This window comes from Arachis ipaensis, chromosome B4, assembly GCF_059453495.1.
Source record: "Arachis ipaensis isolate K30076 ecotype BB chromosome B4, ASM5945349v1, whole genome shotgun sequence".
In the NCBI taxonomy this organism is placed as follows: domain Eukaryota; kingdom Viridiplantae; phylum Streptophyta; class Magnoliopsida; order Fabales; family Fabaceae; genus Arachis; species Arachis ipaensis.
The window spans coordinates 39,872,726-39,885,870 of NC_142439.1; the positions used below are offsets into that span (position 1 = coordinate 39,872,726).

The 13,145-nt window shown below is 31.5% G+C and overlaps 1 protein-coding gene across 1 annotated transcript; it reads left to right on the forward strand.

The window, feature by feature from the left end:
* Positions 1-10,074: 10,074 nt before the first annotated feature.
* On the forward strand, positions 10,075-11,661 carry LOC107639309 (serine carboxypeptidase-like 50). The gene has a single exon (XM_016342783.3). It carries the CDS (start codon positions 10,111-10,113, stop codon positions 11,461-11,463), a length of 1,353 nt encoding a protein of 450 aa, XP_016198269.1. The 5' UTR covers positions 10,075-10,110; the 3' UTR covers positions 11,464-11,661.
* The last annotated feature ends 1,484 nt before the right edge of the window (positions 11,662-13,145 follow it).

Sequence of the window (13,145 nt, forward strand, 5' to 3'; positions counted from 1 at the left end):
AAGGACATGTAAAAGTGGTCTTTTCCTGATCCTCAGGAGCTATATGAATCTGGAAATAACTTGTGTAACCATCTAAAAAACAATAATGTGATTTATCTGACAGGCGATCCAGCATTTGATCAATGAATGGAAGAGGATAGTGATCCTTACGAGTGGCCTGCTTGAGGCGTCTGTAGTCAATGCAGACCCTCCAGGCATTTTGAACTCTGGTTGCAATGAGATCTCCATGCTCATTCTTCACTGTAGTGACTCTAGACTTCTTGGGCACCACTTGTACTGGGCTTACCCATTCACTGTCTGAAATGGGGTAGATGATGTCTGCCTCCAGTAGTCTGGTCACTTCCTTCTTGACAACCTCTAATATAGTGGGGTTCAGTCTTCTCTGGGGTTGACGGACAGGTCTTGCTCCCTCTTCTAAAAATATCCTATGCTCACAGACGTGAGGGTTGATGCCTACTATGTCTGCCAAACTCCAACCAATTGCCTGCTTGTGCCTCCTCAGCACACTAAGTAACTGCTCTTCCTGTTGAGAAGTGAGTTCCCTTGCAATGATAACTGGAAACTTCTGCTCATCTTCAAGGTAAGCATATTTGAGGTGTAGAGGAAGGGGTTTTAATTCTAACTTCTGATCATGGTCAGGTTCTGGGTTGTCTGGAGCTGGTGACAATGGTAAAGCACTATCATTGTCCTGTGAGAATGTCCCCACACTTGGACCTTGTCCTATGTACTTCTCTTCAAATTCCTCCTGGTGAACCTCAGCCACGGTTTCATCTATGATGTCACACTGGAGGATAGAATGATCCTCCGGAGGATGCTTCATAACTCCATTCAGATTGAAGATTACTACTCGGCCGTCTATTTCAAAAGAGTATGTTCCTGAAAAAGCATCTAATTTGAACTTCGAGGTCTTCAGGAATGGTCTTCCGAGTAGGATTGATGATGGCTTCTCTGAGTCATTTTGGGGCATCTCTAGGATATAAAAATCAATGGGAAATGTGAGCCCCTTAATGCCCACTAATACATCTTCAGCAACTCCAGCCACTGTAATAATGCTTTTATCTGCTAACACAAAACGAGCTGCCGACCTTTTTAAGGGAGGGAGCCTCAAAATATCATATATAGACAAAGGCATTATACTCACACATGCTCCTAAATCACACATGCAGTCAGAAAATACTACACCACCAATAGTACAATTAACCATACATGGACCTGGGTCACTACACTTTTCAGGTAAACCTCCCATTAAAGCAGATATGGAACTACCTAAAGGAATAGTTTCTAATTCATTAATTTTGTCTTTATGTATACATAAATCTTTTAGAAACTTGGCATATTTAGGTACCTGTTGAATAACATCAAAAAGAGGAACAGTTACCTCAACCTTTTTGAATATCTCTACCATTGTGGGATCAGGTTCCAGCTGCTTCCTGGGCTTCCGTGCAAGTTGTGGAAATCGAATGGGAGTGGTGTCTTCTGCCGTGTCTGCGCCTTGTGGTGCTTCCTCCTGTGGTTGAATTTCTTCTTTTTTAGCCATGTCCTATATGTCCTTTTCCTCTTCAACATCTTCTATTTCCACTACCTCTTCAGCTGAGGCGTGTTCTGGTGCGCTTGGCTCCTCCTGATTCCTCTCTTGCAGTGTGGTTCCGGACCTTAGGGTGATGGCCTTAATGCCACCCTTTGGATTGGGTAATGGTTGAGAGGGGATTCCACTGGAGCTCAAAGGCTGGTTATTGGAGTTATTCATCGATCCAATCTGTGAGACAAGAGCTTGCAAAGTAGAGTTCAGACCATTTAGTGTAGCATACAGGTTATTTTCCATGGTCTGTTGTCTCCGATCAATATATTGTAGTAAGTCGTCATTAGAAGATGAAGAAGGATAAGTAATTTGAGAGGTCTGCTGTTGGATATTCTGTGGTCCTTGGGATTGCCTCAAGTGAGGTGCTCTGTAAGGCTGGTTCTGGTTCTGCTGCCTGTTGTTGTTGTTATTCCACCTCTGATTTCCTTGATTGTCTCTGCCTCCTCTGTTATTGTTGTCCCTCCAATTCTGGTTAGAATTGTCCTGCCATCCATGGTTGTAATTGCCACCTTGATTGTACCCTTGGTTGGGGCGGTCATAGAAGTTATGAGTGGCTGTCACGGTGTTGTCTTCCTACTGGAGCTATGGACATTCATCAGTATAATGGCTATAATCAGCACAGACTCCGCAAACTCTCTGTGGGACTAACTGTTGGCTTTGCTGTGGTGGAGAAGGTTGAGCTTGCTGAACTTGTTGTTGATTCAATTGCATCTGCTTCAGCAATTTGGTCATTTCACAGATACTCTGAGTTAGAGCAGCAGTCTCTCTGCTAGAGGATACTTCTGCAACGGTTTTTGAACGGCCTTGTTTTTGCCTGTGATTCCGAGTAGATTCAGCTAAGTCGTTGATCAATTGCCATGCCTCATCAGTGGTCTTGTACTTTTTCATAGACCCATTGCTAGCACTTTCCAATGTGGTCTTATCTTGGGGCCTCATGCCCTGTGTGACGTAACCGAGTAACACTATCTTGTCAATCATATGGTGGGGCATGCTTCCAGAAGATTATTGAAGCGCTCCCAGTATTCATAGAGAGTCTCGGATTTGTCTTGAACAATCATGAAAATGTCTTTCCTCAGTTTATCAGTAACTTCAGCCGGAAAGAACTTTTCCAAAAATTCTCTTCTAAGTGTATCCCAGTCGGATATAGTTGCTGCGGGTTGTTGTAGTACCACTCTCTTGCCTTTCCCTCAAGAGAAAACGGGAAAGCTTTCAACAAAATTGAAGTTTCATCTGCACCATCACGCCTGACAGTAGAACAGGCTGCTTGAAAATCTCTCAGGTGCTTGATAGGCTCTTGAGCAGGTAAGTCATGAAACTTGGGCATCAAATTGAGCAGTGCAGTCTTTATTTCAAAGTCTGTAGCCACCACTGGGTGATGCGCTTGAAACGGTTGCATTGTAAAATCAGGGGCTCCAGCCTCCTGGATAGTAACTCTCCTAAGTGCTGCCATGTCACCTACACGTAAATCAACCAAATCAGTAGAACGGAGGCTGGTTTCTTCCTCAAATGACGTTTCAGATCCGCCCTCAGGGAGGACTAACTGACGCCGAGCTTGCCTTATTCGTGAAATAGTTCTTTCAATCTCAAGATCGAATACTGGCAAGCTTGGATCAGGAAGTGAACGCGTCATCTAACGAAAGAAACAAGCAGCTCATAGTAGCAAGATAAAATAAAATGCAAATAAATAAATTCCAATCAATAACTTAGCACTCTATTGCAACTCCCCGGCAACGGCGCCAAAAATTGACGTGGCGGAAATTGGCAAGTCAAGAATTGTTATAAGATATGCGTTGCAAGTATAGTTCTTAACCAACCAGAAATCCTCTTATCAATTTAGAAGGGTGTCACAAAAATTAAAATTAAAATACTGGGAGTATGAATCCCAGGTCGTCTCCCAACGAGTTGCAGAAAGGTGTGCTATTTTATTAATCAGATGTTTTCAAAAAAGGTTTGAGTTGAATAAACAGGAAATTAAATTAGAGAAATTAAATAATTTAAATAAAAGCCTTGACTGGGAGTAGATTAGTTGGAAGCCCTATTCTTGTTGAAGTACTCTCAAGATTAATTGATAATTGAAAACTTTTCTGTTTAGTTATCCCTTACTAAGTAAGGGAAAATCAAACAAGTTGGAATGCTACTTCTATTCACAAGTTTTAACCCACTAAATAAAAAGGGATTGGTGTCAGTGACTAGAGGGCAATCCAACAATAAACCCAATTACAATTTTTCTTTTGAGCATTCCAACTCAAGGGTTCCTTTCAATCAACTCCCCATCAAGTTAGGGAACTACTCGCTCATTGTGAATGTAGAACTCATAACATAGGAAGGGGAATTAAAGAAAGACATGATAAATAAAAATCAAAGAAATCAATTAAAAATAAAAGTAATTCTTGTATTAATAAATTCTAAAATAATCCAATAGTAAAATTGAGTAAATTAAAGGATATGGAAGAGTAGAGCCAAGTAAAGAAAACGAACTAGAATGACTAAGTCTTGATGAGGTAATAACTCTTCTCAATATCCCAATGTAAAAAGCAATAGAAATAAAATCCTAAGAACTATGAATGTGTAGAGAGAAAGCCTAGAGGAGGAGTGAAACTAGATCTAAAAAACTAAAATTGTGTAGAATGAATGTTGTTGTTGGTTTCTGCATGTTCTCTGGCCGAAAACTGGGTCAAAACAGGGCCCAAAATCGCCCCCAACGAATTCTGCAGATTATGCAGATCGCGCACGTCACGTGATCGCGTCATTCATGCGGCCGCGTCATTCGGCGTTTTGCCCTGCCACGCGAGCGTGTCGTCCACGCCTCTGCGTCACTTGTGCTATTCCAATCCGCGCGGTTGCGTGAGCCATGCGGCCGCGTCACTGCGATTTCCTCTCTTTCGCACGGTCGCGCGAGCCATGCGGCCGCGTCACTTCTCGCTGGTCATCTCCTCAATTTCTTGTGTTCCTTCCATTTTTGCAAGCTTCTTTTCCAATCTCCAACTCATTCATGCCCTATAAAGCCTAAAACACTTAACACACAAATCACGGCATCGAATGGAATAAAGGAGAATTAAAATACATGATTAAAAGTCTCTAGGAAGCAAGTTTTCAATCATGTAATAATTTTAGGAAGGAAATATAAATGCATGCTAATTATATGAATAAGTGGGTAAAGATCATGATAAAACCACACAATTAAACATATTATAAACCATAAAATAGTGGTTTATCAACAAACAAATTAAATTTGATTGAGGTTGAATTGTCGGTGTAGAAACTATACTTGCAATGCGATTATTTTGTGAAATTCTTTACCGACGATTTTTTCCTCATCAATTTTTGGCGCCGTTGCCGGATAATTACAAACGTGTGCCTTATTATTGGTTATTGTGAATATTGTGAATAAATTTGCTTTTTGTTTCTTTGTTAGTTGTTTTTAGTTTTAGGAGTTTAGTTTCATTATTCCTTATTAGTTTTTGTTTTTATTTAGTGATCCATTCTTAACTTATTCAAATTTTTGCTAAAGATACAAAAAAAGTACACAATAATTATAAATGTACAAATTTATTATCTATCATACTACTGTTAAAGCATAATAAATCTTATGCATTTTTGAACTTTATAACTTTTTTGAGACACCTAATGAGACTATACTTATCTCTCTTAGAATTGAGTATATAACCTTATTTATAATTCTGCATGCCATTAAAATACAAGAATAATAAAAATATATTTACTCCCATTGACTTGATATATAATTATCAATTACATTTATCTTGAAAGATCATATGAGATAATAATTTGATGAATTGTGAAATATTAATGATAGAAAATTTTCTTGAGTCTTTTGGAATCCTATACTTTATGATCATATAAGACTTCTGTGAATTAAACAATCCCACTTTTTAAGGTTTAATTTTTGTTGTTTGAGACTTTATTCATAGAGAGAAGAGCTTATTCAATCTTTAATGCAAAGTCTACATATATATTTGACAAACTTAACTTTAAAACAAAATAATATGTTTATCTAAGTTACATATCATATGAATTTTTATTATATGAATAAAATTCATATGATAGTAGGTCCATCATAAATACTTAACACAACATTAATATTGAGTTTTTGTACAAAAATATTAATTTGTAAACGGTATTTTTGATACAATAATCAAACATTGATAATAAATTCTGTCAAATAATAAATCTATCTTTGTACAAACATAATTTTCACATAAAATCAAATAATTATCACATATTTATTATCAGAAATTCGCATGTAATTTGATTAAGTACAAAATTTTTTTTAGGCCGATTTATATATGCCCGCATAAATTACGTACACATAAATTTATTTAGTGCAGTTTACCAAATATTATCAAGAAAATTCTATCAAACAATAAGCCTATCTTTAGATCGATTCATTGTTCACATGAAAATTTGAAAATCGATAGTATTAGGAAGACCAAAAAAAAACCAAAACTTGTCGTATTTTAGCATTCATTAATTATTATAACAATTAATAAATATTAAATAATACAAATTCCGACTATTTTTGCTTAATTCTTTTTTGTTACTAAACATTTCTATTTGAAAATTATACATATTTTTTACTGTATATATTTTTTATCAATTGGCTAAACAATAACTTTTTTTTGGGACAATTAGTAGTTGCATAACTATGTAAAAAATAAACAGCAATTAAAAGCACTTATTTTCTAAGAATAAACAGAAAAGAGAAAAGGACAAATAGGTTCTTGACCTTTTATTCCATAGACATTTAAATCTCTAACGATTTAAAAATATATTTAAATCTCTGACCTTCTAAAAATCTGGACACATCGATCCCTCTGTTCACTTAGGTCTGGCAGAATAATTAACGAAAAAATTAAACATGACTTTTTTATACTGGCCTAGCCAATATACGGATGCACATGTAAAAAATTGAGAAAATTTTTAAAATGAGACAAATTAGATTTAGGAATTGATATGTCTAAATTTTGAGAAAGTCAAAGACTTAAATACATTTTTAAATTTTTAAGGATATAAATATTCACGAATCAAAAGGTCAAAAATCTATTTGTTATTGTCTCAACAGAAAATAAACAGCAAATTTTCTAAAAATTTATGAAAATAAAGAACTAAACGCTGCTGACGGCAAATAAAAGGACTTATTCAACAATGGACAATAATTAAGGAAAAAAAGGAACATGGTGAGGTCTGGAGTTGATAGGATGGCCACAGTAGTTAGGGAATCATTACGGTGGGTTTGTGTTATGAATGTGCCAACTTTTAATGATTTTGATACCGTGTTTAACCTTATTTTTACTATGTATTTTTGAAATGAGCTAAAAAAAATATATATATTATTAATTATTAAAATAAAAATATCTTAAATATTTTATATAATTAAAAATAATTAAAATTTAATTTATATTTTAATATTAATAAAATATTAAAATATTATTTTTATTTATCTATAAAATACATTATATTTTATTATATGTTGTGTCTCTATATTTTATAAAAACTTTAAATTTATGTATCTGAATGTTTTCTGTTATATCATATCATGTATTCGTATTAATATTTGTGCATCATAACAATTAAATGACTGCGACAAAAAAATTAGTCACGACTTATAAACGGAAAACTAAAGCAAGGACTCCTGTTGCAAAATCTTTTTTTTTTTTTTTGGGATCAACTTGTACTGTCTGTTATTTTATTTTACTTTAACGGTTAAATACTTGAATCTCTTTTTCTTTTTCTGAATTTCGAGTTGTGTGTGTTGGAGGTTTTTTTATTTAAATTAAATAATTATATAATTTACTGATATATATAAACTGTAGAATAATTATTTAAATAAATAACACATCACATTTTAGCTACTGTGAGCCCAATATAAATATAGGCGTATTCTAGGTACTGAGATTTCGGATTACGACATATGAAGAATTTAACGTATCTAAAATTAGTAAAATACACTCTGGATATGTTGTAGACCAAAAAATAAGTACTAAGCACGAAAGATACATTCAAAAGTTGATTTGAGTCACAACACCCGAAATACCGTCAAAATAAGAATTAAGATTACAGTATTCAAAATACACGTGGATAAAATTTTAGGTAAATTTTAAATCAGACAAAATTTTAAAATAATTTTAAATTGATATTTTTGAATAAAAATTAATTAAATTGATAAATAAAAATTAAAAAATATTATTTATATCGTAATAAATTATACTATTTTAAAAAAATAATAAAATTAGTAGACAGTTAAAATTTGAATTGATTCAGTGTTAATCCAATTCTACTCCAAATCAATAACCACTTTTAATAACAACTTTTAATTCTAATTATCTACTATTTTCAACGTGTAAATTTTTAATTTACGTTGAGAACGTCAGCCAGTCAATCAGACAAAATAAAAGGTTCTAGGATTGAAATAATTCATAAGTAGTAATAGAAAAATATTACGAATAAATCAATTTAATTCGATCTAAACAGTAATAAATTATAACGATTTTTACTTTGTAAATCGATCTAAATCATCTATAAATATTTTTTATTTTGGGATTTATCAAATTCGTAGGTATAAAATTTTTTATTTATTTTTATTTATCAATTTAATTAATTTTTATTCAAAAATATCAATTTAAATTTATTTTTGAATTTTGTATATTTTAAAATTTACCTGAAATTGTATTCGCATGTATTTTGGGATTTATGACTCTAATTTCTGTTTTGATCCTATTTCGAGGTGCTATGATCTAAATCAGGTTTTGAACGCATCTAGGATGTTTATACCCGTTTTTCGGCCTACATCGTATATCGGGTATACTCTAAATACGTTAGATTCTTCATGCATCATAGCGCGAAATCTCAACACCTGAAATATATCGATATTTGCATTGGGCTCATAGTATCTGAAATGTAGTATGTTATTTATTTAAATAATTATTCTATAGTTTATGTATATCAATAAATTATATAATTATTTAATTTAAATAACAAAAATCCGTGTCTCTTGGACCCTCGTAGACTTAAACTGTTTTTGGAAAAAATAAAATAAACGTGTCTAAATGCTTGCTCTCATAACCACAAATCTTACCTAACCCGTATATAATAATGGGCCATGGCGATTGGTACAATTTTGTCGAAAGTGCGAAATGAAGGTGTGAGGACCAGGTGAGAGTGAATTTGGAAGACGAATCTTACTAGTATATTCATACAGAGGAGATTTTAAAAGTTGGTGGAACAAGAGATTAATATATTTTTTGTTTGTTTAATACAATACTTTCACCGAACACAAAACCACTACTTGTCTTGTTACATACTCTAACAATTAATCTATAAACTTAACTATCAAAAATATTATTTATATATTAAAATTAATTATCAAAATTAATTACTATATATTTATATAGTACATATAATTTAACTGGTTCTTAATATATATTTTATTATATATTTTATACTAATAATATATTTAGTTTTGCCAACAAGTTAAAGTTTAAAATGGTACAATCTTTTTATATTCATCTAAAAAATTATGGGTTCAAATCTTCTTATTTTTGGTATATATATATATATATAGTTTGATAACTAATTTTAATATACACTTAGTTAGTTGTATTTTTTTATCCATCTCATTTTATTCTAAATTTGATATAGTTTAATGTATAAAAATAACCACAAATTTAGAAGTAGACATAATATTATTGTTTTATAAATACATGAAAAGATTTTTCTTCAACTAAATACTTCTGGACCGTAGTATAGTATATGAATTCCAAAGTCACCCAAAAAAAAAAAAAAAAAAAACTCCAAAGTATCATTTAAATTATTTTAGTGGTCGCAATAAAACCGGACCCGCAATGCAGCAGCAGGCCAGCAGCAGCACGTACGACGTACAAAGGAATCAAATTAAGAGGATAAATGATCGAAAATGTATCTGAATTATTTTGTAGTTGATAAAAATATTTTTAAATTTTATTATTAATAAAAAATTTTTAATTAAAAATATAATAAAAATATATATTCATAAATGAAGACATTTAATATTAATAAAAAAATTAATGTGATAAATAATTTTTTTTATATGACAAGTAAAATTTTTATATTAGCAAATGAATCACCTTATTTTTTTATATGAAAGAATAAAATTTTGACCAAAATTAGTTAATTTTAACATATTTTTAAATTATTTAAAAATATTTTTAACAACATTAAAATTATTCGAATTATTTTTTTATGGTTTATCCAATTAAAATATTAGTTTTAAAAGGTACAAAATAAAAAAAATTAATTAACTAGTTTTATTTAAAAATATTATTTACGTTATAAAATTAATTATTATATATTTATATATAAATATTTATATAATTTAATTTATTTTAAATATAATTTTATTTTAAATATTATTTTTAATGACTAATTTTAATATATACTTAAAAGATTCAGTTTTATTATGGTCTTTTAGTTCTTGTTGATCTATATATGTAAACTAGTTATTCTGCAATAGAGCCATAATAAGCCATAAAGCATATATGGGGTCCTCCTTCTTCTTCCTTATCTCCATTGTTATTTCCTTAGGCTTCTTCTTCACCATTCAAACTAATGTCTTAGCTTCTTCAAACTCAAACAATCCATTCCCCAAAGAAGCTCACCCCACCAAATCTGGTTACCTTCCTGTAACTACCACTTCTTCTTCTGCAATCTTCTATGCATTCTACGAAGCTCAGAACTCAACCTTACCTCTCTCCGAAACCCCACTTCTCATTTGGCTCCAGGGTGGCCCTGGCTGCTCCTCCATGTTAGGCAACCTCTATGAGGTTGGACCATGGACTTTCTCCGACAAGTCCCTCACTTTCCGACCCAACTCCGGTGCATGGAACAGGCTCTTTGGCCTTCTTTTTCTCGATAACCCCATTGGTACTGGTTTTAGTGTGGCATCATCATTAACCGAGATCCCGACGGATCAAAATGGTGTTGCCAAACACCTCTTTTCTGCTATAACAACGTTTCTTCAGCTTCACCCTGTTTTCAAACATCGGCCCATTTACATTACGGGAGAAAGCTATGGTGGCAAGTATATTGCTTCAATAGGGTACCATATATTGAAGGAGAATGCAAGGTTGACTGACTCTGAGAAAGTGAATTTGGCTGGTGTTGCTATTGGTGATGGAGCAACAGATCCAACGACTCAAATTCTGACTCATGCTAACACTGCTTATCATGTTGGTTTGATCAATGAGAGGCAGAAGAACGAGTTGGAGAAGATTCAGATTGAAGCCGTTAATTTGGTACAGATACGGAATTGGAGTGAAGCAACGGATGCACAAACCAAAACCTTCACGAAGCTTCAAGAAATGGCAGGGTTGGCTACTTTGTATGATTACTCAAGGAAAGATCATCCGTACCGCTATGAAGATTGGATTACTCAGTTCTTGAACTTGGCTGAGGTGAAGAAGACACTGGGAGTGAACGAATCGATAATGTGGGAGTTACATGACGGTGATGTTAAAGCTTCATTGTATGCTGATTTGATGAAGAGTGTGAAGTTCATGGTGGAGGAGTTGTTGAGAAGCAACACTATTAGGGTGTTGTTGTATCAAGGTCAACTTGATTTGATTGATGGTCCTGTGCAAGTTGCGGCATGGGTGAAGACTATGAACTGGGAAGGGATTGTGGAGTATGTGAATGCAGAGAGGAAGATATGGAAGGTGAATGGAGAGCTTGCTGGCTATGTCCAACAATGGAAGTCACTCACCAATGTTGTTGTCTTGGGTGGTGGCCATTTTGTCCCTGCTGACCAGCCCCTCAATGCTCAAGCAATGATTGAAGAATGGGTCTTGCAAAAGGGTATATTTGGAAATTCACCTTCTTTTGCTTACTTGTGAAAGTGAAAGTGACTAATAAATGAGTACTATACTGTAGTATTCCTTGGGGAAATAATGTGATTATGACTTGTGATTTCTTCCTTTCAATAAAATGGCAAAGGACTAATTTGTCATTTTATTCTATATATGTTTCCCTAATTGAAGTTTTATCGAATCCTAATATCCTATCTAATAAGGTTGACTCCGTATTCCATCTTATATATTTGTAATTTTTTTTTTCTTTTGTATTGACCATTAATTTAGAAAATACCTAATTCAACTTTTGATATTTAATTTTGACTAATTTTTTTATTAATGATTTTTTTAAATATATTTATGTGATATGTTAATCACTAATATATCTTTCATTTAATTTTTATAAATAAAAATAATTTAAAAATTATTAATATTTTTTAATTTTATACAATAAATTTAGCTAATATATTTAAAAAATATAACAAAAAATAAAAATGAAAACTAAACGATCTTGATAATTATTTTTAAAAGATAATAAAACTCTCAATAAAAAAATTTGTTAATTTTAATTGATTTTTAATGAACAAATCAACAGTTTAATATATCATGTAGGCTTATTCTCTTTATACAAAAAAAATTATTGACAAAGAAGTTAATCAGCCTTATCAAAATAAAAATTAAAAATCGAAAAAGATATTTTTTTATTAAAAATTTTGTTATCTTTTGAGACAATTATCAAAAACCATTTAAGATTTTTTCTCTTATAATTTTGTAGTGATTTTTGTCCGCGTAAAACTTCAAAAATATTTAATACAAATATATAGTCAACAATTATTTTTTTATTTTAAATATTAAGAAAATAAGTTAAATACTTAACTGCCTTATTTATTGTCATAGTAAAATTTAGACTTTAGAATATGTTATTTTATCTTATTTTAATTAAAAAAAAAACAATTTTGACATATTTATATAAATTTGTAAAATAACTTTTTTTAAATAAAATAAAATGTTATTTAAAAAAAAGTTAAAATATAACAATATTTCATTAGAATAAGTTTCAAATTATTTTATTTATATAGCAAAATCAAATTGTAAAATCACTTTTAGGGAAAGTAGAAACAAACAAATCCTTAGATTTTTTGCCTACACTAAACTTCGTTATGCACATATATTAGCCGGTATGAATATATTTTGCCAGTATAAAAAAATGGCTTAAAAACTAAAATTTTGATATTTAAAAATTGGTTTAATTTTAACCAAGGTGGTGAGAATCGGACCGGTCAATAAACCGATAAAGTTACTGGTTCAATAGTTTAATGGTTCGATTGGGATTCAACTGGTTTAATTAAATATTAAATAAAATTATTAAAAAATTTATATATAATTTTGAATATATAAATTCAATAATTTTTAGCTTAATAAAATTCAAAATTTCACAATTTCATATCATAAATTATTCATAATTTAATATTAGAAGTTCACAAATGACTTCAAACATCGAAGTTCATAACGAAAAACAACCAAAACGCAAATAATAACAAACACATATGTTTTACTATTAAAAGAAACATTAACAAACAAGTTTTCAACTAATCAAAGGTATCTTATCAAAAATCATAATTATCGTTTATTTGTTATTTCTGATGTATGTAATGATTGATGTTGCAATAAAAGGTAAATTGAATCAAAGCACGAAACCACATATGCAAAGAAAAGAAACAATGACA